General features: G+C 33.0%; 3 protein-coding genes across 6 annotated transcripts; 1 reads left to right on the forward strand and 2 right to left on the reverse strand.

The window, feature by feature from the left end:
* Nucleotides 1-295: 295 nt before the first annotated feature.
* Nucleotides 296-8266, forward strand: Rev1 (DNA polymerase Rev1). The gene is made up of 5 exons (XM_963201.4): nucleotides 296-445; nucleotides 496-732; nucleotides 790-2109; nucleotides 3022-3423; nucleotides 7784-8266. The coding sequence occupies exons 1-5, from the start codon at nucleotides 389-391 to the stop codon at nucleotides 8243-8245; spliced, it is 2478 nt and encodes an 825-aa protein (XP_968294.2). The 5' UTR covers nucleotides 296-388; the 3' UTR covers nucleotides 8246-8266.
* LOC103313435 (uncharacterized) lies at nucleotides 8227-12264 on the reverse strand. The gene is made up of 2 exons (XM_008196691.3): nucleotides 11058-12264; nucleotides 8227-8470 (listed from the first exon to the last, which is right to left on the reverse strand). Exons 1-2 carry the CDS (start codon nucleotides 12118-12120, stop codon nucleotides 8271-8273), a joined length of 1263 nt encoding a protein of 420 aa, XP_008194913.2. The 5' UTR covers nucleotides 12121-12264; the 3' UTR covers nucleotides 8227-8270.
* Nucleotides 12265-12396: 132 nt separating this feature from the next.
* On the reverse strand, nucleotides 12397-25655 carry Sms (Spermine synthase). Of its 4 annotated transcripts, none has more exons than XM_064358293.1 (6): nucleotides 25632-25655; nucleotides 22199-22310; nucleotides 21962-22084; nucleotides 16042-16286; nucleotides 12750-12941; nucleotides 12397-12702 (listed from the first exon to the last, which is right to left on the reverse strand). In XM_064358293.1, the coding sequence occupies exons 1-6, from the start codon at nucleotides 25638-25640 to the stop codon at nucleotides 12547-12549; spliced, it is 837 nt and encodes a 278-aa protein (XP_064214363.1). In that variant the 5' UTR covers nucleotides 25641-25655; the 3' UTR covers nucleotides 12397-12546. The 4 variants fall into 4 exon arrangements, with proteins under 4 accessions (XP_064214363.1, XP_064214362.1, XP_015836536.1 ...); XM_064358292.1 differs by having other exon boundaries at nucleotides 25623-25655; XM_015981050.2 differs by lacking the exons at nucleotides 22199-22310; nucleotides 25632-25655 and adding exons at nucleotides 22419-22530; nucleotides 22585-22974.
* Nucleotides 25656-27037: the final 1382 nt, after the last annotated feature.

Raw genomic sequence — 27037 nt, forward strand, 5'->3', positions numbered from 1 at the left:
TCGAAAAAATATTTCAAATGTGTATACTGTCTATATTAGTATATATAATATTGGAAATAAATAATATTCATTTGTACCCTGCTGTGTCTTATTGTTAACCCGACCAAACTCCTAAAAAAAAATTGAAATTGCCGCCATAATTAAACATGCATGGATTTGTAAAACAACCTGCATTGACTAATTTAAATTATTAAGTACCACAAGTGATTTAAAATAATGATATACTAAAAAGAATAATCCTGGAGGAATAAATTATTAAAAACTGTGTTAAAAATTTAAATAAATTGAATTTGAATTAAAAGCATTGTAGAGGGCGCCACGTGTGGTAAACAATGTTCTTGGAAAAAAGCTAATTTTTACGCTTTAAATTGATTAACAAGGGCCAAAAATGAGTCGCAGACGCCAGCAAAACCGTGACGATGAAGACAACGGTTTCGCAGAATGGGTAAATCCCCTTTGTACCAATCAACCCAACATAACCTCACTTCCTCACAGGGGGGTTACATGGAAGCAAAAAAAGCCAAACTTAGGGAACAATACAAGGAAACCACAGCCAAAGAAGTCGAAAAATTATCGGACATTTTCACCGGAGTCTCAATCCTCGTCAACGGCTTGACAAACCCCAGTTCCGAACAATTAAAATTATTGATGGCCCAACATGGGGGCACCTTCCACTTGTACCAAAGCTCCACAACCACCCACATAATTGCATCGAATTTACCCAACGTCAAGGTTATTTACCCCAAAATTATGGCCACAAAGCTTAAAAACTTAACAAAAAAATTGTAGATTAATAAGTTGGGTTCGGTCCCAATCGTTAAACCCTCGTGGATCACCGACAGCATAGCCCTCAATAAACTCCTCGACTACAAACGCTACCTCCTTTACACCAATCAAACGACAACACAGCCCCCTTTGGACTTCCCCGTGATAGCTAAAACAGCCTCCGACCCCCATTTCCTCGAAGAATTCTACTCCAATTCTCGCCTACACCTCATCTCAACTTTGGGGGCCGAATACAAACAGTTTATCTCGGACTTGCGCGAGAAACCCCGGGACTTCCCCGGCCGTGTCAAACTGTCACACGTCCCCAAAACGGGGGCTGTGCCCCAAACCCCCGTCGTGATGCACATCGACATGGACTGTTTCTTCGTCTCGGTGGGGCTGCGCACGCGACCGGAGCTCCGGGGGCTCCCCGTGGCCGTGACCCACGCCCGAAGGGCTCAACTCAACCCCAACAAAGAACGGGAGGAAACTGTGACCTTGAACATGGATAGAATGCCAGAAAGAGTGGAACTAAGGATGATAGACGGGAGATCGTCCATGTCAGAAGTTGCAAGTTGTAGTTACGAGGCCAGAAAATGTGGGGTTAAAAACGGGATGTTTCTGGGGGCTGCGGCCAAGCTGTGCCCCCAGATTAAGACAATTCCGTACGATTTTGAGGGCTATAAGGAGGTCTCGATGGTACTTTACAAGACCTTGGCCTCCTACACCCTCAATATTGAGGCCGTGAGTTGTGACGAGATGTACGTCGAGGTCAGCGACCTCCTCAAAAGCTACGATTTGTCGGTGGAAGATTGGGCCAATCACATTCGAGACGAGATAAAGACGGCAACAGGTTGTCCCTGTTCGACTGGGTTCGGCAGCAATCGGCTCCAAGCCCGATTGGCTACGAAAAATGCCAAACCTGACGGTTCTTACTACCTCAAGCCTGAAGATGTCGAGTCATATATGGCCGAAATCGCTCTCGCCGATTTGCCAGGGGTTGGTTATGCAACCCTTAGTAAGCTCAAAAGTTTGGGTTTGGAGACGTGTGGCGACGTCCAAGTGGCGTCCTTGGGGGTTTTACAACGTGAGCTGGGGGCTAAAATGGGGGAAACCCTCCTGGAACAAGCGAAGGGAGTTGACCGGAAACCCCTCAATTACACACACGAACGGAAGTCAGTCTCTGCCGAAATCAACTACGGAATCCGCTTCAAAACAATCAACGAGTGTTATAATTTTTTGGAAAGTTTGGGTAATGAAGTCTGGAGCCGTTTGAACGAAATCAAAATGCGGGCGAAAACCGTTACCTTGAAATTGATGATTCGGGCAGCTGATGCGCCTTTGGTGAGTTTTAAAAATTTTAAAATATACCGAGCGATTCTATAAAATTTTGATCTAGTTATCCATGACCAAAAACCGATGTTAAAATATTTTTTTTATATTCTTCGGTGAACATATTGGCAAATAAAGCGATGCTGAAGTTATTTACGTAATTTGGAAGTAAATTACCGTTGGGGGCGCCACTGAGCTAGGTCGAAAACAGTAACCATAAATGGAGGGAATTTTGAACGTTGTACGAATTTTGAGGCTTCACAATTATTGTGGAATGACTATTGAATATTTGGTGCAAGAAAGGAATATTGATAAATTAGTGATGACGAGGAAAAGACGAATAACGTCCACTTTCTTTATTGGAAAATTATTACAAAGACATTGAAAAGCCTACCTTTTGGAACAATTTTTGTTTAAATGTATCAATAGTTGTTAATCACAATTGTAGTTATAAAAATTTACCGAAGTATTTCATGATTTTTTCAGTAGAAAAATTCTAACCTAAAATTCACACACTTCACTCATTTAGTGGTTTCTTGAGCCCAACTTTGTGTTCGCTGTGATCCGTTACTTATAGTCTTTAATTACGCAACTGTTTAATAACACTTTGTAATTAAAATTTAAATTTTTTTCACTTTTTATCCACTTTCAAATTCCAACAATAAACACTTTATACCACGAAAAACCGCAGAAGTGATTCTCTCTAATATAAGTAATTAACACTATACACGCAAAATTGTTAAACAATTCATTAAATGTGGAATTACGAAAATTTCGTTACTGTTTTCGACATAGTTCAAAAGCCATCACCAGAGGGCGTCTAGTTAGTTTTATTTGCGAATACGTTTCACTGCTGACGTAACATATGGCTAACTAGATCAAAAATTTAAAAAACCGCTTGGTAATAAACTAAAAAAATTACAGGAAACTGCAAAATTTCTCGGTCATGGCTTGTGCGATTCCGTGAGTAAAAGTCAAACACTTGCGCATCACATCTCCGATGTTAAAATACTTCATCGTGAAGTTAGAACACTTTACGATAAAATGAATGTTAATTATGCCGAATTGCGCGGACTTGGGGTTCAGTTAACGAAATTGGAAAAGTTGGCGCCGATTAATCCGACTTTGAGCAATTTTTTGCAACAAGAATCGAAGAAAATTGAACCAAGTGGTGATAAAATCGCCAGTAGAGCGCGCGAACTTGTCAGACCCCCAAGTGGCGAGAAAGTGGCCACGAGAGGGCGTCCTCGAAAAAATTCAAAGGGACAGAAGAACAGTCTTAGTGATTTTTTTAAGAATAAGAAGGAGATAACGGGGCAAAATAAGGTCAGTTGTGGGGGCTTTTATTTAAGAACTTCAATTTTAACTAGTCAATTTTATCAGTTATCCGAAAACAAGGATTTTGATTTACTATTATCTGAATCAGAAGGGACAAAAACAGTTTTTTTTTTAATTTTGAAAAATTAAACTAAACAAAAACAAACAACAAAGATGGAAAGTGGAAAAAATTATTTATTGCACTCGTTTTATAAGACTAATTGTGGCACTCCTTCGTCGTGCTCCAAAATCTTCATGCCACAATAGAACGTCTTATAAAACTCGTATTTATGTCATGAAAAATGCAATTATTTTATTATCGGATGTTTTAACATTCTTTTTTTCTCAGGAACGTAAGTATATCCCAAAATTTTGTTAAAAACTAGCTAAAGAATCTCTGACTTGCGGTAAAAATGTTATTATTTTTGCCCTTTTCAAGTGTTTGAGCAGAAATTTTGCTAAACCTACCCAAAAAAATCACACAATGTGTAAAATCAAGTTTGTTTGGTTTTGCCGTACTTTTCTGTATATTTTTTCTGTTCAAAATGTAACTATTTCGCGAAATTTTGTTTATTAAACTAGACCAAAGAATCACTAAATTAAGGTAAAATGGTTTTATTTTTGCCTTTTTTGAACGTTTGAGCTGTTTATTTCACGAGATTTCCCCAAACCGAGACGAAAAAACACTCAATAAAGTTGAGGAATTATTTTTATTTTATCGGACGTTTTAACTTTTTTTTCTATATTTTATTAAAAACCAGTCAAAGAATCACTAACGATGTTATTATTTCGAACATTTTCAAGCGTTAAAGCAGTTTATTTCACGAGACTGTATTATTTTTGCCTTTTACGAGGGTTTAAGCACGTTTTTGAGCCAACAATTACGTTCATTTCAAGAAAGTTCGCTAAAATGGACCAAGAAATCACTCAATAAAGTTAAAAATAGAATCATTTTTTCTTTGATGGACATTTTAGCGTTTTTTCTGTCAGAATCGTAATTCTTTCGCATAATTTCGTGAAAAATAAGTCAAAAATCATAAAATAAAGCCAAAAATGACGTTATTTTTGTATTTTTTGAGCGTTTTGTTTTGTTTTGCGGCCACAACACCATTATTCCAAGAAATCTCGTCAAAAATAATCTGAAAAACTTCCAAATTCCATTTTTGCGAAAATTAGCTAAACCGGACAGAAAATCACTCAATTGGGTCGAAAAGGCTATGATTTTTTGAAATTTTCTTGTTCTTCAGTATGATTTTCAGCCAAGTTATTTCGCGAAGTTTTTTTTCAAAATCACTGAGTCAAAGCGAAATTGCTTTATTTTTGCATTTTTCAAGCGTTTGAGTGCAAATTATTTCGTGAAATTTCGCTAAACCGAGACGAAAAATCACTGAATAGGGTCAAAAATGTAATTATTTTTGCTCTCTCAGATGTTGTAACAATTTTTTTTTGTCATACACCTAATTATTTGCGCAATTTTCTTAAAAATCAGTCCAAAAATCTCTAAATTAAAGCACAAATGATAATAATTTGGTCTTTTACGGGTGTTTAAGCACGTTTTTAAGCTAAAAATGTAGTTTATTTCGCTACAGTTCCTGGAATGGACCAAGAAATCACTAATAAAGTTAAAAATGGAATTTTTTTTTTGTCAGAATCGTAATTCTTTCGGATAATTTCATACAGAATAATTAAAAAGTCGTAGAATTAAGTGAAAAATACGTTATTTTTGTCTTTTTTGGGCGTTTTGTTTTACGGTCACAAACACCATTATTCCAAAAGCTCTCATCAAAAATGATCTAAAAAACTTCTAAATTCCATTTTTGCGAAAATTAGCTAAACCGGACCGAAAATCACTCAACTGGGTCGAAAAGGCTATGATTTTTTGAAATTATCTTATTCTTCAGTATGATTTTCAGCCAAGTTATTTCGCGAAGTTTTTTTTCAAAATCACTGAGTCAAAGCGAAATTGCTTTATTTTTGCATTTTTCAAGCGTTTAAGCGCAAATTATTTCGTGAAATTTTGCTAAACCGAGACGAAAAATCACTGAATAGGGTCAAAAATGTAATTATTTTTGCTCTCTCAGATGTTGTAACAATTTTTTTTCTGTCATACACGTAATTATTTGCGCAATCTTCTTACAATCATTCAAAAAATCCCTAAATTAATGCAAAAATGATAATAATTTTGTCTTTTACGGGGGTTTGAGCACGTTTTTAAGCTAAAAATGTAGTTTATTACGCTACAGTTCGCTGGAATGGACCAAGAAATCACTAATAAAGTTAAAAATGGAATTTTTTTTTTTCAGAATCGTAATTCTTTCGGATAATTTATACAAAATAATTAAAAAATCGTAAAATTAAGTGGAAAAATACGTTATTTTTGTCTTTTTTGGGCGTTTTGTTTTACGTTCACAAACACCATTATTCCAAAAGCTCTCATCAAAAATGATCTAAAAAACTTCTAAATTCCATTTTTGCGAAAATTAGCTAAACCGGACCGAAAATGACTCAATTGGAAAAAGACTATAATTTTTTAAATTTTTTTGTTCTTCAGTATGACTATCAGCCAAGTTATTTCGCGAAGTTTTTTTTCAAAATCACTGAGTCAAAGCGAAATTGCTTTATTTTTGCATTTTTCAAGCGTTTAAGCGCAAATTATTTCGTGAAATTTTGCTAAACCGAGACGAAAAATCACGGAATAGGGTCGAAAATGAAATTATTTTTGCTCTCTCAGATGTTGTAACAATTTTTTTCTGTCATACACCTAATTATTTGCGCAATTTTCTTTAAAATCATTCGAAAAACCCCTAAATTAAAGCAAAAATGATAATAATTTTGTCTTTTACGGGGGTTTGAGCACGTTTTTAAGCTAAAAATGTAGTTTATTTCGCCACAGTTCACTGGAATGGACCAAGAAATCACTCATAAAGTTAAAAATGGATTTTTTTTGTCAGAATCGTAATTCTTTCGGATAATTTCATACAAAATAATTAAAAAATCGTAGAATTAAGTGAAAAATACGTTATTTTTGTCTTTTTTGGGCGTTTTGTTTTACGGTCACAAACACCATTATTCCAAAAGCTCTCATCAAAAATGATCTAAAAAACTTCTAAATTCCATTTTTGCAAAAATTAGCTAAACCGGACCGAAAATCACTCAACTGGGTCGAAAAGGCTATGATTTTTTTAAATTTCCTTATTCTTCAGTATGATTTTCAGCCAAGTTATTTCGCGAAGTTTTTTTTCAAAATCACTGAGTCAAAGCGAAATTGCTTTATTTTTGCATTTTTCAAGCGTTTAAGCGCAAATTATTTCGTGAAATTTCGCTAAACCGAGACGAAAAATCACTGAATAGGGTCAAAAATGTAATCATTTTTGCTCACTTAGATGTTGTAACATCATACACCTAATTATTTGCGCAATTTTCTTAAAAATCGGTCGAAAAACCTCTAAATTAAAGCAAAAATGATAATAATTTCGTCTTTTACGGGGGTTTGAGCACGTTTTTAAGCTAAAAATGTAGTTTATTTCGCCACAGTTCACTGGAATGGATCAAGAAATTACTAATAAAGTTAAAAATGGAATATTTTTTTTGTCAGAATCGTAATTCTTTCGGATAACTTCATACAGAATAATTAAAAAATCGTAGAATTAAGTGAAAAATACGTTATTTTTGTCTTTTTTGGGCGTTTTGTTTTACGGTCACAAACACCATTATTCCAAAAGCTCTCATCAAAAATGATCTAAAAAACTTCTAAATTCCATTTTTGCGAAAATTAGCTAAACTGGACCGAAAATCACTCAATTGGGAAAAGGCAATAATTTTTTTAAATTTTCTTGTTCTTCAGTATGACTATCAGCCAAGTTATTTCGCGAAGTTTTTTTTCAAAATCACTTAGTCAAAGCGAAATTGCTTTATTTTTGCATTTTTCAAGCGTTTAAGCGCAAATTATTTTGTGAAATTTCACTAAACCGAGACGAAAAATCACTGAATAGGGTCAAAAATGTAATATTTTTGCTCTCTCAGATGTTGTAACAATTTTTTTTCTGCAATTTTCTTTAAAATCAGTCGAAAAATCTCTAAATTAAAGCACAAATGATAATAATTTGGCCTTTTACGGGTGTTTGAGCACGTGTTTAAGCTAAAAATGTAGTTTATTTCGCCACAGTTCGCTGGAATGGACCAAGAAATCACTCAATGAAGTTATAAATGGAATTATTATTTCTTGATGACGTTTTATCAGCGTTTTTTCTGTCAGAACTGTAATTATTTAGTTCAAACTGAATCAAGAATCGCGAAATTAAGCCAAAAATGTTCAAAAAAATTCCAAAATAAATTATAAACTTTTTGACGTAAAGTGTGATGTTTCCAGTCAGTGGAGATCAAGAAGGCCGAGGTGGACCTGAACGTCCTCCAGGAACTGCCGCCCGAAATCCGGGCGGAAATCATCAAAGAGTACAATCTGGAAACCCCAGCCCCCAAGCCACCGCTTGAGAGTCCTGAGACAGCCCCACCAGTCAAAAAATCGCCTTTTAGTGGCCTCAATTGGCCCCAACTCAAACCAATCCTTTACAAGTGGTTACAATCAGAACAAAAACCCGACAATTACGACGTTGTGCTCCTTGGCGAACACTTCCGACAGTTGGCGATTGCCCGCGATATTGATTGGTTGCCCACAGCTATGAATTTTTTGTACCGAAATTTCGCTCAAATGAACTGTTGTTGGCATAAAGCGTATCATAAGATCGTTGATTTGGTGCAACAGGGAATGGTGGCGAGGTATGGAGGGACTTTGTTGATTAAAAGAGATTTCGATTGTTTAAACTGTTTTTAATAAATACATTTCATAATTTCATTATTTAATCACACTTATCTCCGGATTCCTTTTCTCCCGGTTTTTCGCTACGTTGGCAACTGAGGTACGAGTTCATGTCGTAAAACGCAAAGTTTGTGTAAGAGTGGTATTCTTTGTTTTTGTAATCTTCGCCAAATGTTTCCTCAGCGTTGGCGAGTTTTGTCGGGTCTAGGACGTCAATCTCGTCCAAAATGTTCGGTAATTCTAAAAAAATGTTCGTTTGAAATCAATAACTCTTTAAAAAAGAGTGGAAAGAATGTGCCTTAACAGACGTCTACGAAATCAGTTACTGTTTTAAACAAAAACATAGTGGAAAAAAATTAACCTTGATACAAAATTTGCATTTTAGAAATCTGTAACTCCGAAACCAATAACGGTGAAACCTTGACAAAAAATTGTGTTTTAAAAACCTGTATCTTCCAAATTTATAAATGTTTTACAAAAAAAACAGAGGAAAGAACTGACCTTGAGAAAAAAATGCATTTTAGAAAAAAAAAACAGTGAAACCCTGTCAAAAAATGTGTGTTTTAAAAACCTGTAACTTCCAAATTAATAACTGTTTTAGAAAAAAAAACTGGAAACAACTTGTCCTGATAGAAGTCTTCGAAATTAGTAACTAGTAAAAAAAAACAGTGAGAAGAACAAACTTTGATCAAAACTTCCATTTTATAAATCTGTAACTACGAAATCAATAACTGTTTTAGAAAAAAAACAGTGGCACCTTGATAAAAATTTGTGTTTTAAAAATCTGTAACTTCCAAATTTATAATTGCTTTAGAAAAAAAACTGAAAAAAACTATAATTATTTAAAAATAAAAGTGTGAAGGAATTAAGCTTGATAAAAACTTCTATTTTATAAATCTATAACTCCGAAATCTATAACTGTTTTAGAAAAAACTGGAACCTTGCCAAAAATTTGTGTTTTAAAAATCTGTATCATCCAAATTTATAATTGTTTAAAAAACACAATGGAAAGAACTTATCTTAAGGAACTTCAAAAAGTTTGTATCTCCGAAATAATAGCTGTTTTAGGAAAAAAAAAACTTTAGAAAAAATTAATTAACCTGAAAAATATTGTATTTTCTAATTTTATATTTCCGAATTCAATATCAGTTTCAGAAAAAAAAGCTATGGAACCTTTCAAAAATGTGTATTTTAAAAATTTGTAACTTCCAAATTTATCACTGTTTTAGAAAAAAACACAGTGGAAAGAACTAACCTAGAGAAAAAATTGCATTTTAAAACTGGAAAAAAGTAGGTAACCTTTAAAAATTTGTATTTTAGAACTTTGTATTTCAGAAAGCAATAACAGTTTTAGAAAAAAAAACTGAAAAGAACTTGTTTTGATAGAAGTCTTCAAAATTAGAAACTAGTAAAAAAACAGTGACAAGAACAAACTTTCATAAAAATCTGTAACTCCGAAACCAATAACGGTGTTAGAAAAAAAAAACAACAGTGAAACCTTGACAAAAAATTGTGTTTTAAAAATCTGTATCTTTCAAATTTATAAATGTTTTACAAAAAAAAACAGAGGAAAGAACTGACCTTGAGAAAAAAATGCATTTTAGAAGTCTGTAACTTCGAAATCAATAACTGAAAAATAAACAGTGAAAGCCTGTCAAAAAATTTGTGTTTTAGAAATCTGTAACTTCCAGATTAATAACTGTTTTCCAAAAAAGAAGCTGGAAAGAACAGTGGAACCTTGATAAAAATTTGTGTTTAAAAAATCTGTAACTTCCAAATTTATAACTGTTTTAGAAAACTAATCTAATTGTTTAAAAATATAAGTGGGAAGGAATTAGGCTTGATAAAAACTTTCAACTTATAAATCTATAACTCCGAAATCTATAACTGTTTTAGAAAAAAAATGGAGCCTTGACAAAAATTTGTGTTTTAAAAATTTGTATCATCGAAATTTAATTAATAACCGTTTAAAAAAAACACAATGGAAAGAACTGACCCTAAGGAACTTCAAGAAATTTGTATCTCCGAAATTAATAGCTGTTTTACAAAAAAAAACTGTGGAAAGAATTAATTAACGTGTAAAAATTTGTATTTTCTAAGTTTATATTTCCGAAATCAATAACTGCTTTAGAAAAAAAAACACAGGAACCCTGTCAAAAACTTGTGTTTTAAAAATATGTAACTTCCAAATTAATAACTGTTTTAAAACAAATACTTAAAAGAACTGGCTTTGATAGAAGTCTCAGAATAGAATAGAAATCAGTAGCTGTTTAAGAAAAAAAAAACAGTGGGAAAAAATTAACCTTGATAAAAACTTCTATTTTATAGATTATCTATAACTCCGATACCTATAACTGTTTAGAAAAAAAACAGTGGAACCTTGTCAAAAATTTGTGTTTTAAAAATCTGTAACTTCCAAATTTATAACTGTTGAAAAAAAAACACAATGGAAAGAACTAATCTTAAGAAACTTCTAAAAGTCTGTATCTCCGAGATTAATAGCTATTTTAGAAAAACCCTGTGGAAAGAACGAGATAACCTTCAAAAATTTGAAATCTCTAAGTTTATACTTCCAAATTCAATAACAGCTTTAGAAAAAAAGCTGAGGAACCCTTTCAAAAATTTGTGTTTTAAAAATATGTAACTTCAAAATTAATAACTGTTTTAGAAAAAATACTGTAAAGAACTGGCCTTGATAGAAGTCTCCGAAATCAGTACCTGTTTAAGAAAAACAAACAGTGGGAAAAAAACAATGGAAAAAACATTTGCATTTTAGAAATCAGTACTTCCGAACTCAATAACTGTTTTAGAAAAAAAAAGAACTAACCTTGATTTTCTTGACTTGCTTCACAGCAGTCCTTATTTGACTCAGGACAAGGCCCATTAATTAGAGGATATGATTTTGACTCCTTTTTCTTCTCACAAGGTTCTACAGATGTTGATTCGCATTCTTTTGGAGTTGTTTCATGGGCACTACAAAGTTTAGGCTTCTTACAAGGGTCATCTTTCTTCTTACAAGGATCTTCTTTCGCCTTCTTGCATGGGTCATCTTTCTTCTTACAAGGATCCTCTTTCGCCTTCTTACATGGGTCATCCTTTTTCTTCTTACATGGGTCTTCTTTCTTCTTGCAAGGGTCTTCCTTTTTCTTCTTACATGGGTCTTCTTTTTTCTTCTTACACGGGTCATCCTTCTTCTTACAAGGGTCTTCCTTTTTCTTCTTGCATGGATCTTCCTTCTTCTTCTTACATGGATCTTCTTTCTTCTTCTTACATGGGTCTTCTTTCTTCTTACAAGGGTCTTCCTTTTTCTTCTTACATGGGTCTTCTTTCTTCTTACAAGGGTCTTCTTTTTTCTTCTTACATGGGTCTTCTTTCTTCTTACAAGGGTCTTCTTTCTTCTTGCAAGGGTCTTCTTTTTTCTTCTTACATGGATCCTCCTCCTTCTTCTTACATGAATCCTCTTTCTTCCCACACTTATCTTTGTTCTTATACTTATCACAAGGATTATCAAACGAGGGCCGATCCGTGGACTTTTCCCTCCTGCTTTCCCTCAAAAAATCGCTCACGACCACTTTCGTAATCCTAAAATCGCCCCCACAGTCCGTCTTGTACAAAAAATTCCTGTTATTCTCATCATAATTGCGACAAAAATCGCCTTCATCACTCAAAAACCGGTTAAAATACGGATTTATCGAAACTTTCGGGTATTGCGAGTACGTAATTTGATTGACTTTTTTCATAATTTCGCCGGCTTTTATGCATTCTTGCACCGCTTTTTTGTAAACGTGCTCGCGCCGATTCGGGATAAGGAATTGATGAGGTTGTGTCTTGATGCCGCATCGACAGACACGCGAAATTTTAAGAATACGACCGAATTTTGATTTGTTCATCTTGCGGAAATTTCACTCGTTTTGGTGGAAAATGGCAGACTTGTCAGTTGTTGCCAAGGTGATAGTTTTTGCGCTTTTTTTTCACCTTGATGTCTTCAATTTTATTGTTCGCAAAGTTTTCCAAATTTTGGGGACAAAACGAGGTCAAAGGCAATTAAACTAATTTGTCTGCGATTATCGAATCGGTGCGCGTTAGTGATAACGTTTTTTCCTCAATTACATAAAGTGTCTGCGTCTCTGACGCACAACAATTGCAAAACCGGGGACTAGGAAAGATTTGTTCGGAAAGTAATTTATTCGAGTCAATCCAGGAGTTACAAAAATAGCCAACTGAACGGAAAATAATTTTTGGTATACGCATGCACTGTGTTTATATACAATATTTTTCCTACTAATAACTACACACTACAAGTTGGAAATGCTCGGTTATTGCTTCTTGTCGAAAAACACTTGGTAAAAGACCCAATCTTCGAGGAACGAAGGGACGAAAGCGTGCGAAGTGGTGAACTTAACCGGCGGTTGTAACTTCATCAGCTGCGTTTCGTACATTTTGAGGGCGTCCCCGGCCGCTGACCCGATCACCTGTACCAACCCAACAGCATTAACCCCACACAGGGCCGCCAACTTACATGTGTCATGAATTTCCCGTCGGGTTTCAGGATTTTGAACGAAAGACTTAGGATTTTATTGATGAAATCCCACAATTCCCCCGTGGGGGCTTCCGAAAGGGGCACGTCGGTCAGGTCGCCGAACACGTAATCGAACTTTCGGCCCTCTTTGATGTACTGCTCGATCGCTTTCACACAATCGCCCACAATGATCTGATTTTTTTTTATTTATTTAGTTATTTTTTCTTGGATTTTATTATTAGCAGTGTGAGGAAATTTTATGGGCGCGCGCTTGCAGTCAGATAAACCTTTAAATCGAAATGTTGTGGAACAGCTTGCATTGTTGATATAAGTTAGGAAAGAGTATTAAAAAATGTTTAGACAAAGAATTTTTTGTTTTAATCCTCGCGAAGGGGCTGAAAAGACGTTTTAGCTAAAAATTTGCAAACACCTAAAATTGGACACATTTTGCGTTTACATACTCATATCTTCCTTCTGGATAAAGCTAGAAACTCCGTTTTTTTTGCAAACAAATTTTCAATAAATGCAGATTTATACCTAGTTTAACAAGGTTGAGTTTTGATAAAAGGAAACCAAAAAAAATACATTTTCTTGTAACGTTGCATAATTGTGTAGTGAAATTTTCGAGATGCGAGAAAGTTTTTTAATTTAAAAGATAGACTCCCACATAATCGAGACGAAATAAAGCTAATACTTGAAATAAATTTTTGGTGCAAGAATCATTTCGTTATCTGTAAGACTCACCAAGTTATTGCAATTTAAAATTACTGCAAAATGCGCTTGAGGTGAAACCGAACCGTATTTCCCTCTGAAGCGTGTTCATCGCCTTTGATAACATTTCGAGAGCTAAAAATCGTAATTCGTAAATAATTAAAAAATAATTAATGTCACTTATCTATTAATATTATACCTTTACTTTTAACCGCCCTAACTCTCTGTTAATTTTAATAATATCTAAAAAGTCAAAAGAACATTTTTATCTCATGTACTTATTTAAAACGCATAAAAGTGACCCAGTAGAACTAAATTACGAAATTGTAATTCATTTCAAAATATTCTTTGGTGTGACATTAATATTTTTAATTCTTCGACACTGTCAAAATTTACGGTTTTCGGAAGTAAAGTTACCGTTGGGGGCGCCACTGAGCTAGGTCGAAAACAGTAACCATAAATGGCGGGAAAATGTTTATTCGGATATTTTGAGCGTTGTACGAATTTTGAGGCTTCACAATTATTACATTGCCAATGCGGAATGACTATTGTATCTTTGGTGGAAGAAACGAATGTTGACAAATTAGATGCCGAGAAAAACACGAATAACGAATGACTTTTTGGTTCACTTTCTTTGTTGGAAAATTATTGCAAAGACATTGAAAAGCCTACCTTTTGGCATAATTTACGTTTAAATGTATCAGCAGTTGTTAATCTTTATTGTAGTTTTGTAGATTTACCGCAGCATTTCATGATTTTTTCAGTGGAAAATTCTAACCTAAAATTCATAACACTTCACTAATTTATTGGTTTCTTGAGCCCAGTTTTGTGTTCGCTGTGATTTATTACTCTAGTCTTTAATTAGACAACTGCTTGATAACACTTTGTAATGAAAATTTAAATCTTTTTCACTTTTTATCCACTTTCAAATTCCATCAATAAACACTTTATACCACGAAAAACAGCAGAACCAAAGTCAAAGCTAGTATTTACCACCACGTACTTTTAAAGTGATTCCCTCTAATGTAAGGAATTATTACTTTAGATGTCAATTAAATGAGGAATTACGAAAATTTCGTTACTGTTTTCGACATAGTTCAAAAGTCGTTACCAGAGGGCGTCTAGTTAATTTTATTTCCGATTTTCTCCTGTGTAAGGAAGTTTTGACAACTGTTTGGCATTTCTCAGTACGAAACGTCAGATTATTTTTAACAAATTCAAAGCAAATTTAAGCCTTGCTGAGTCTATTTCGAAGAATAAAATGTTGTATTCAACTCGTTTTTGTGTAAATCGGTTCATTTACTTCGCCTCGTGGATGATAAACCACTCGTTTTCACTCGTGGTTTAAAAATCCACTCGTGAATTATTTACCATTTTTAGCCCTTGAAATGTTTTCAACCACACCACGTTTCAAAGGGAAATACGCTGCGATTTCACCTCGAGCACATTTTGTAGATAACTAAATAATCCTTCTTTAAAGTCCTTTTTAAAAAAATATACAAATCGTAACGTTTCTGACGAATCAACAATTGTAGTTACACGCTGGGGTACTTGGTTACAAGCAAATTTCTAATAATTTTAATCAATTAAAATTATTTGTTTATTGCTTTAAACGACGATGCACAAACCATTAAACAATGTAAAACTTTAGTTTTAACCACAAATTTAATTTCTCAATTTAATTTTATTGAAAACAATTTTTCAAATATTCCAACTACGATCAAACTTCTAGAAACGTAAAATTTAAAATTATCCATTACAGTTGAGAAATTTGAGTCTACGTTGATAGAGTTAAAATCTGTAGAATGGTCATTACAAGATAAATTTAATGCAAAAATTGACGCAGTTACTAAAAATCCCGATTTCCTAGTTTTAAAACAAATAGCGGATAATGTACCACCTTCGACATATTTTGCATTAGCACCAAACTTTTTATTTACTCCTGTAACCAGCTGTGATCTAGAAAGATCTTTTTCGAAATTCAAAGATATTTTAACCGCAAAAAGGGAATCAGTTTTCGAGAAATTAGAAAGAATCACAGTTATTCAAGCGTATTTCTCAGAGAAAATGATTAAAATATTTTTATTTAGTTTTTAATTTTAATTTCCACTGAATTAAAACGCAACATTTTCGAAATGTAATAGTGATTTACGCTCCCCTGTATTGAGCATCTTCATTGGTGTCCATGTAAGATTGAAGAAATGATGAAGTTATTTTTTAACGATTATGTCAAATTAGGTGCCTTGTCAGGGTTTGAACTAGCCAATCAGAAGCTGATATTAGCGACTATTTTAAAATTGGTTCAGAAAATAATCTCAACAAATATACCGCAGTCTTAATAAATTAGCGACAATTTTATTGCCACAATTTTTCTTGGGTACTCCGTAATTATAATAAAACAATAACATTTATGTTTTAACTAGATTTTTGTAAGCGACCGGTAACATTAATTGTATAAACCCCAAGTAACGGACCATTTCTTCGATAAATATGAACATCGCGAGAGCGATGAACGAGTCAGCTGATCGGTTGTGGCCTCATGGCCACCCCATAAAATTTCCTCACACTGATTATTAGTTACCTCATAGTTGGGCCCCGACATTTTGTCAAGGACGTCCCCACAGATCGATCGCATGTGCTTGGCACACGCTTTCATCACAACTTCGTCGATTTCAAGCATTATGACTTCTTTTGGTTTCTCTTTCAAAAGTTCGTAAAGTAAGGCCCCATCGCCCCCGCCCAAAATCACGATTTCTTTGTCTTTGTAATTTTCGATGCCGCGCCCCATTAGTGTCTCGGTGTAGATTAAATCGGCCTCGGATATGTCTAGAATTTGGCAAAGTCCGGCGTGATTGGCATCAAGTGTTACATTTTTTTGAAGTGAATAATGCATTCCTAATATTTTTGGATAAAGAATTGTGATTTCTTTTCTCACTTTCACTATTATTGCACCAAACTTCTCGAAGATAAGAAGAAAATCACAAAATGTTTCGCTTTTTTTCAAAAATTTTTGCACGTTTTTTGAACAGAAACTCAATTATTTCTCCCTACCGTTAGTTTAAACTAGTTTTTCAACGTTAAAAATTATGTAGAATGTTTTTTAGAGCATTTTACGCACGTTTTGGAGTTAAAAACTCTTTTTTTGCCAGATTTCGCTAAACCGAAGCAAAAAATTATCCAATTTTGGATATTGGATTTTGGATTAAAAAAAGGTGTCATTTCTGCCTTTTTCGATAGTTTTAGGACATTTTTATCGAGGAACGTAACTGTTTACTGATATTTTGGTGAAAATAAGCTAAAAAAATCACTGAATTCGCCCAAAAATGAACTAATTTTCGTCTTTTTCCAAAGTTTTAACTAGTTTTTGAACTAAAAAAAACGTAAAAACGGAAGTAAAATCAAAAAACATGTCTCTTTTTGAGTATCGTAAAATTCGTAAGCTTGTTCTGGAGTTAAAAACTTAGTTTTTTCGTAGGATTTCGCTAAACTGAAACAAAAACTATACAATTAGGTTGAAAATGATAAAATTTTTGCAATTTTTTGGCGCTTAAGCAGTTTTTTTAAACAAAAACACTCAAAAATAAAGGCAAAAATGATGTAACTTCTACCCTATTCTAGAGTTTTAGTAATTTTTTTTAATCCAGAAACATAATTGTTAGCGAAATTTTCGTAAAAATAAACTCAAAAATCACTGAATTCGCTCAAAAATGAACTAATTTTCGTCTTTTTCCAAAGTTTTAACTAATTTTTGGACTAAAAAACGTAAAAATGGAAATCAAAAATCATGTCTCTTTTTGAGTATCGTAAGATTCGTAAGCTTGTTTTGGAGTTAAAAACTTAGTTTTTTCGCCAGATTTCGCTAAACCGAAACAAAAACTATACAATTAAGTTGAAAATGTTGAAATTTTTGCGATTTTTGGCGCTTAAGCAGTTTTTTTAACCAAAAACACTCAAAAATAAAGACAAAAATGATGTAACTTCTACCCTATTCTAGAGTTTTAGTAATTTTTTTTAATCCAGAAACATAATTGTTAGCGAAATTTTCGTAAAAATAAACTCAAAAATCACTGAATTCGCTCAAAAATGAACTAATTTTCGTCTTTTTCCAAAGTTTTAACTAGTTTTTGGACTAAAAAACGTAAAAATGGAAATCAAAAATCATGTCTATTTTTGAGTATCGTAAGATTCGTAAGCTTGTTTTGAAGTTAAAAACTTAGTTTTTTCGCCAGATTTCGCTAAACTGAAACAAAAACTATACAATTAGGTTGAAAATGATAAAATTTTTGCAATTTTTTGGCGCTTAAGCAGTTTTTTTAAACAGAAACACTCAAAAATAAAGGCAAAAATGATGTAACTTCTACCCTATTCTAGAGTTTTAGTAATTTTTTTTAATCCAGAAACATAATTGTTAGCGAAATTTTCGTAAAAATAAACTCAAAAATCACTGAATTCGCTCAAAAATGAACTAATTTTCGTCTTTTTCCAAAGTTTTAACTAATTTTTGGACTAAAAAACGTTAAAATGGAAATCAAAAATCATGTCTCTTTTTGAGTATCGTAAGATTCGTAAGCTTGTTTTGGAGTTAAAAACTTAGTTTTTTCGCCAGATTTCGCTAAACCGAAACAAAAACTATACAATTAAGTTGAAAATGTTGAAATTTTTGCGATTTTTGGCGCTTAAGCAGTTTTTTTAACCAAAAACACTCAAAAATAAAGACAAAAATGATGTAACTTCTACCCTATTCTAGAGTTTTAGTAATTTTTTTTAATCCAGAAACATAATTGTTAGCGAAATTTTCGTAAAAATAAACTCAAAAATCACTGAATTCGCTCAAAAATGAACTAATTTTCGTCTTTTTCCAAAGTTTTAACTAGTTTTTGGACTAAAAAACGTAAAAATGGAAATCAAAAATCATGTCTATTTTTGAGTATCGTAAGATTCGTAAGCTTGTTTTGAAGTTAAAAACTTAGTTTTTTCGCCAGATTTCGCTAAACTGAAACAAAAACTATACAATTAGGTTGAAAATGATAAAATTTTTGCAATTTTTTGGCGCTTAAGCAGTTTTTTTAAACAAAAACACTCAAAAATAAAGGCAAAAATGATGTAACTTCTACCCTATTCTAGAGTTTTAGTAATTTTTTTTAATCCAGAAACATAATTGTTAGCGAAATTTTCGTAAAAATAAACTCAAAAATCACTGAATTCGCTCAAAAATGAACTAATTTTCGTCTTTTTCCAAAGTTTTAACTAGTTTTTGGACTAAAAAACGTAAAAATGGAAATCAAAAATCATGTCTCTTTTTGAGTATCGTAAGATTCGTAAGCTTGTTTTGGAGTTAAAAACTTAGTTTTTTCGACAGATTTCGCTAAACCGAAACAAGAACTACACAATTAGGTTGAAAATGATGAAATTTTTGCGATTTTTGACGCTAAGCAGTTTTTTTAACCAAAAACACTCAAAAATAAAGGCAAAAATGATGTAACTTCTACCCTATTCTAGAGTTCTAGTAATTTTTTTTAATCCAGAAACGTAATTGTTAGCGAAATTTTCGTACAAATAAACCCAAAAATCACTGAATTCGCTCAAGAATGAACTAATTTTCGTCTTTTTCCAAAATTTTAACTAGTTTTTGGTCTAAAAAACGTAAAAAACGGAAATAAAAACAAAAATCATGTCTCTTTTTGAGTATCGTAAAATTCGTAAGCTTGTTCTGGAGTTAAAAACTTAGTTTTTTCGTAGGATTTCGCTAAACCGAAGAAAAAACTACACAATTAGGTTGAAAATGATGAAATTTTTGCTATTTTTGGCGCTTAAGCAGTTTTTGATGTAACTTCTACCCTATTCTAGTGTTTTAGTAATTTTTTTTAAATCCAGAAACATATATAATTGTTAGCGAAATTTTCGTAAAAATAAACTCAAAAATCACTGAATTCGCTCAAAAATGAACTAATTTTCGTCTTTTTCCAAAGTTTTAACTAATTTTTGATCTAAAAAAAACGTAAAAACGGAAATAAAATCAAAAAACATGTCTCTTTTTGAGTATCTAAGATTCGTAAGCTTGTTTTGGAGTTAAAAACTCAGTTTTTTCGTAGGATTTCGCTAAACCGAAGAAAAAACTACACACTTAGGTTGAAAATGATGAAATTTTTGCGATTTTTTGGCGCTTAAGCAGTTTTTTTTAATCAAAAACACTAAAAATTAAACCAGAAATGGTGTAACTTCTACCCTTTTCGAATTTTAGTAAATCCAGAAAAGTAATTGTTAGCGAAATTTTCATAAAAATAAACCCAAAAATCACTAAATTTTCTCAAAAAATGAACTAATTTTCGTCTTTTTCCATAGTTTTAACTAGTTTTTGAACTAGAAAAACGTAAAAAACAGAAATAAAGTCAAAATTCATGTATCATTGTAAATCATGTATAGTTTGGAGCTCCGTAAGATCTGTAAGCATGTTTTGGGAGTTAAAAGCTTAGTTTTTTTCGCCAGATTTTACTAAACAGAAGATAAAAATTATACAATTTGGTCGAAAATGATATAACATTTGACCATTTAAACAGTTTTTTAACCAGAAACATTCAAAAATAAAACCAAAAATAGTGTAATTTCTACCTTTTATAAGAGTTTTCGAAGAATTTTAATTCAGAAAATGTAAATATTTAGGCGAAAAATAACAGGATTCGTTAAAAAATGCCGTAATTTTCGCCTTTTCCCACAGGTTCAACACAGTTTTTTTAGCCTGGTTTTACAACTAGAATAGTTAAAAATACTAAATATCATCAAAAATGATGTTACTTATGCCTTTTTCGAGCGTTTTAAGCACTAGGTCAAAGATGATATAATTTTTGCAGTTTTTGGGCATTTAATCAGTTTTTATACCAAAAACTCTCAAAACTGAAGCCGAAAATGGTGAAATTTCTGCCTTTTTCGAAAGTTTTAGCCCATTTTTGTATCGAGAAACATAAATTGTTTAGTGGAATTTTGTTAAAGATCCGAAGAATCACAGAATTCGGTCAAAATTTAAAGTGGAATCGTAAAAATCAGTAAATAAAGCCAAAAATAATGTAACTTTTTAGCCTTCTTTGAGCGTTTTAAGCAAGTTTTGAATCTAAAAACTCAGTTTTTTTCCTAAATTTCGCCAAAATGAGCGAAAAAATCACCCAATTAAGTCGAAAACTGAACTTTTTTTGCCTTTTTCAAAAGATTATGTACATTTTTCATCCAGACACGTAATTATTTCGGTAAATTTTGTCATAAATTCTCCAAAAAGTCATTAAATGCGGTCAAAAATGACATCATTTACACGTTTTCTGATAAGAGTTTCGTAAGTTTATCAGTCAGAAATTTAAGAAATAAACCGATAAATTACTAAAAAATTATGTAATCTGTAGATTCTGCTAAAGTGGTGCTAAAGCCAGAAACACAATTATGAATATTTCCCGAAATTTCATCGAGAAATTACCGGATTAGGACGACAATGTTGCAATTTTTTATGAACGTTCAGATCGAGGTTCAGGCACATTTAACGAAATATTCAACTGGACAAAAAATTCACGCCACTTTTCTTTATCTTGATATTTTCTAGAGTTGGGCGTAATCAGATTACAATGTAATTAAATTAATAATTCAATTACAGATTAATCTAATTACAATGTAAACGTTTACTTTGTAATTAATTACATTAACAGATTATTTTAATTATTTAGCCTCCTTTAGGAGGCTAAATGGGGTATTTAAGTTTGAATTCCAGAAAATCCGTCAAATATGCATATACCATAAAATTGTTAATGGGATCTTTGCTGAAAATGAAGAAACACGTGTTTAGTTTTTTTTAAATTTTCCCCTGAAGGGAGGAGGGTGGTTAAAGAGGTTTTAAAATTGTACAAAAATTCCAACCCTAAGGGGATGCAAAATAAAAATTCGTCGTTTTTTAAGTTAGATCCATGAAAATTGGTATCTACCTAGGCTTTCTTCAAAAAATTAAAAAATAAATTACTATTATGTATAATGTAATTTAATAAAGTAATCAGATTACATTGTAATTAAATTATTTTGTAATTAGATTAATCTGTAATTAATTACTCACATTACTTGAGTAATCTGTTACAAAGTAATCGAATTACAAATTACAGGTCAATTGTAATTATTAATTAGATTACATTTTGCCCAACACTGATATTTCCACACGTTCTTTAAGCAGATAGGCAATTATTTGGGAACGTTTCTTTAAAAATAATCCAAAAAAAAATGCAAAATTAGGTCAAAACAAAATATTTCTAACTATTCGAGCATCTATGAGGATTTTTAAATTTGAAAACTCACTTTTTTTGCTTTTTTTTAGAAATAATTCCGAAAATGACATTATTTTTTATTTTCAAGAGTTTTTGCGCATTTTTAAAAATACTATTTCAAGGAACTTCAACAATAACCAATCCTTATCCAAAAACATCGTGAATAGATAATATTAAAACGAAATATCAACAAAAAATCATGCGGAAACTCACTTTGTAGATCATCTAAAACCAGCATATTTCCCAAACTTTTCGAATGCACGATTTGTATTTTCTGATAGGGCGTTCTCTCCTCAAAAACTAGCTCATCAATGTCATATTCGAGCAAGCGATCGTCTAAAATACAGCCCCATCATTATCAAACCTCCATTTCATCGTCAAAATTGAGAAAAATAAAGTGAGAAAGTGGGATTTGCGTGCACCGAAGCTAAAACTGGCGCTTGTACGAACCTGAGGTGGGATAGTACCTCTTGAAGGTGCCCCTTTTGATAGGGACTAAGGCCTGACTCCTGTGTATTCCGACCACACGCTCGACTAAATCCCGATCAAGCTCTCTGCACCGCTACAAAAATTTCGCATGCATAAAAACTAACTCAGGAAAAAGCCTCGACACAAGCAAAATAAAAAATTCATCGAAATTAAAAACAAGCAATGTCTAGTCGCTTCGAACCTGAGCTAAGTATATAAACGTCAATATAGGCCCCTCGCTTAATCGGAGGAAGAAGCTTACACCGGTAACAATTTAAAACAATTCGCAATTTCTGCTCTAAAACTTTGGTTCGCTGTAAAAGAGTTTAGTGCACAGTACGCAGACCGGTCTCCCCTAACTGGTTTACCTCGAAGCTGAGGAGCGCCTCCTGGGACTCCCCTTTCAGGTACTCGATGTTGAGCGTTATGAGACCAGTGTTGAAGATGCGCAGAGTGGCCGACAGCCCCCCATCGCTCGAATATAACCGCAAAACGTCCGTTTCCAGCCGAATTGTGGTCAAGGTTTTCAAATTGGCGAGGTACTCGCGCAGGACGTTTTCAATGTTTGAAGACACTACGGACACTTGAGAGTCGTTTTTAACGGCGGACGGATCCACAGAAAAGTCCATCAAAATCGTATTCACCGACATTTTGCCGTTTTGGGAAAAAATTCGAAGAAAAACGCCGGTTTTTCAGACCTAACCAAGAAATCGTGCGCGGAAATGTCAAAATAGGAACCCACGCTGCCAACCAAACGCACAAAAAGCACCAACTATTTCTGGGTTTTGTGGCGATTTTACCCGATTTTGGACAATTAAAACCCAATTTTGACCCTCATTATCGTCAAATCCAACATTTTCAAATATTAAAGCCGTAAAACCAAGAAAATTAAAAGTACGGCGCGTCAGAGTCGTGCCAACCACACGCACATAAAGCACCAACCATTTACAATTTTCTTTAATGATTTTGGGGAGAAACATTTAATTTCAACGATAAAATACAATTCTATCATCGGGTACAACATTTCTGACTATTAAGGGAGCGACTCAGGACTCAGGACCTCAGTATTCATAATTCGAACTAAACGGTTGCTACCGAACCGATTAATACTTTTTTTCACCAATAGATGGCACGAAAATACCAAAATCGAAATTAAGTTCAATTCCGATCAATTAGTGATTCGTGTCACCAATTATTGTAATTTTTAACATTTCAAAGAAAAATTGAGTGCAATTTGATCACATGTGCAGATTTTATAGCGTCATTTGTGTTGAAAAATGAAAAAGATGTGCGAACCATAAAAGAATAGTACTTATGGACAAGAGAAACAAAAAGTTATAACACTTATGAAAACAGATATTCCTATAAAAACAGATTTTATGGACCAAACGGGCAAGGATAAGATGAACGTTGTGGTGGAAGTCAATTTAAGCTGCATTATATAACATAGTGAATACTGTGATGCTTTCTTTGGAGTATTTTTTCATCTGAATACTAGTGAAACAAGAAAAAGACTTTTCAATATGTAGTTTTCATCACTGTGACCATCAAATCTGACGGGCTCTTTAATACCATATATTACCTAATTCGTCTTAGTGTGTGTATTATGAAATGTGCTTCAAAAGACTTTAAAGAAGTTCACGATTTTCATGTTCAAGAAATTAAAGATTACTTAATTCTTCAACTAAAAAATTCATAACTCGAAAACTAAAAGTCGTAGGACAAAGCGGTTTTTTTGCATAAAATTAGAAAAATTTCAAAGAGAGCTTAATAATATAATATGAATATGACAGCTCTAAAACATGCAAAACATAGAAGTAAACTTGTGAACAAGAGAAACATAAGATTATAACAGGAACTGAAGACAAAACTAGCATTTCTACCTCTAGATTATCCATGTCGATCAAAATTCGTAGATAATAATAAATAACATACAGAAATGAATAAAATTGTATTAGTTAACAGTGTGTAAACCACTTACAGACTTTCAGGAAAAGATTCACCATTGAGTATCGTTTTACTCTACAAAATCCTCAAATAGTGAATTTCCTTCCACGCTGATTCACGTAACATGACAGTTATTTAATAAAATAATTTATCAGTTAACAAGAAATTTGACAAGTTGTCGACAATTTTCAACCAGAAACCATTGTGACGCCTCCAAAACTGTCACTAGTACTTCCTTCCAACTAAATCGGTAAATTTAAAAATTGCCATTCTCAAAGAAATTTTTCTACAGGCTTTTTTATTCCTTGCTATTGCGAGTATCGGGTTAAATTTTTGCATGCATATCTACAAGAAGGTTCAGCATAAATCATGTATTTTTTCTCCAGATCTGTGAAGTATCTTACGTTTAGCACCCAAATCTCAACTTAATTAAGCCAGTATACAAAAAAAACGTTAAAAAAGAGATAAAAGATGTGTAGTTTGGTACTAATCCGTGAATAATTTTTTGAGATATGTGTGAAAGTAATGAACAAGTGTTTTTTTGATCATTTTAACAGTTCTCAGAATAAAAAGTACAGCGTGAGACATAAGCAAAGCGAGCCCCAAAAATCACATACTTGAACAAACTTGACCCAGATCGGCCATAAATCCGTTTAAATGTCCCTATTTACAAATCCATAAAGATAAAGGACAATAAAAATGATTTTCGACCAGACTCATTCCCCGAAAATGCATAACAATCGTGATCTAATCAATCGAAATGATCAAATTACTTAATTTAATTCTTATCCGTCCATTTTAAAGGCAATAAAACTCATAAATCAGTTTAATTACTTTTAACACAAAATTTAAACCTCGTGACCTTGATTGTGCTATCGTCAAGTCGGGCCAGGTTTTGCCATACTTATCGAACAATTAATGTCCCTAATCGAGACACTTTTTTATATTAATAACATAATAATAAAAAGAAAAATTAATTGCATAATAATCTTAATACGATTTTTTTCGTCCCACCTTTTCCCTTGACAAACAACCAACAAGTTATAAAATTGTAATTAGTCTTTAATGGCGGGTTTTAGGTCACTTAATGTCTAGTCGCATGGGTCAGAGGTGGCGTTTTATGTGATTCGTCTCCAAAAATCAAAATTTTGACTAATTATTTGTAAAAATCAAGTATGCTGTTCGTCGCGTGATCTTCATCCTGTTGTGAACAAAGCAAAATAGGTGTCTAAAAATGGCACGCGCACGACGCCATTTTGATCAAAACAAAAGTCGTACGATTTTGTTGTGTTGTTGTCTAGACGTAAAAGATTACGAAAAGATTGTTTTTTTTTTCATCTTAACTTGCGCGTTATCGGTTCTTTCCAGTTTGTTACCATACCGGACACACAACCAGTCAAAACATTAAATCTTATCGCGACTTTTTATTAGTTTCGAATTGGCGCCGCTTGAAAATTACCTCTCCTACCTGCGCCATTACGCGGAGGCGTGGCCAGGTGACAATCAAGTGGTGGGGGAACACAATAGTCAAACGAACCATTCAATACCACAACCCAGACAGATATTAATGGGATTTTTTGCCCGTTTCTTATCGATATTTGGTTGTTTATGAATAGGGGAACTGTTAGACTTATTATTAATATTACTGTTTTGACTGACGTTAAATGATCAGGCTAATTAATCATTCTTGTGCTTACGTGGGCCGGCACACATTTTTCAATCACAAGGCACAAAAATGTATTTACGTACTAATTTACGTGCTAAAAAATAAATGAGACACTCGGCTACGCCTCGTGTCGCCAACTACGAAATGAAAAACAATTCGATTTTTAACCTTTTGAGAAAAAAAAAGGAAACAAATCGTAAAAACCTTACATATATAATATTACTGCGACACTCGGCTACGCCTCGTGTCGCCAACTACGAAATGAAGAACAATTCGATTTTTGACCTTTTGAGCAAAAAAAAGGAAACAAATCGTAAAAACCTTACATATATAATACTACTGCGACACTCGGCTACGCCTCGTGTCGCCAACTACGAAATGAAAAACAATTCGATTTTTAACCTTTTGAGCAAAAAAAAGGAAACAAATCGTAAAAACCTTACATATATAATATTACTGCGACACTCGGCTACGCCTCGTGTCGCCAACTACGAAGTGAAGAACAATTCGATTTTTGACCTTTTGAGCAAAAAAAAGGAAACAAATCGTAAAAACCTTACATATATAATATTACTGCGACACTCGGCTACGCCTCGTGTCGCCAACTACGAAATGAAAAACAATTCGATTTTTGACCTTTTGAGCAAAAAAAAAAGGAAACAAATCGAAAAAACCTTACATATATAATATTACTGCGACACTCGGCTACGCCTCGTGTCGCCAACTACGAAATAAAAAAAATTCGATTTTTTACCTTTTGAGCAAAAAAAAAAGAAAACAAATCGTAAAAACTCTGCATAAAAAATTACTGCGACACTCGGTTACGCCTCGTGTAGCCAAAGAAATGAAATTTCAAATCAAATACTTTTTATAAAAAATACAATCATAAAAACTTGAGCTCTTCTTTGAGGTTTTAAAAAAATGTCACATTTTAAATGGGTGCATAAAAAGGCGTAGCTACGATAATGGCCGCTTGAGGGGAGGTTGTCACAAATAATTAGGGCGTCGTTAAAATGTGAAAAAAAAACGATTGGAAAGGTAGATTAACAAATAAAATATCAATTAAACACACTTAAAGATTGGAAAAGTGCCATGCCATAAAAATCGAAACGTGGCAATGAACTGTAAGAAAAACAGCAGAAGTAAACAAATTTCAAAACAATTTTCGCGCATCTCCGACGAAAAAATCCTCGTCTTTACGTCTACTC

This window comes from Tribolium castaneum, chromosome 8 (genome assembly GCF_031307605.1).
Source record: "Tribolium castaneum strain GA2 chromosome 8, icTriCast1.1, whole genome shotgun sequence".
Taxonomy (NCBI): Eukaryota; Metazoa; Arthropoda; class Insecta; order Coleoptera; family Tenebrionidae; genus Tribolium; species Tribolium castaneum.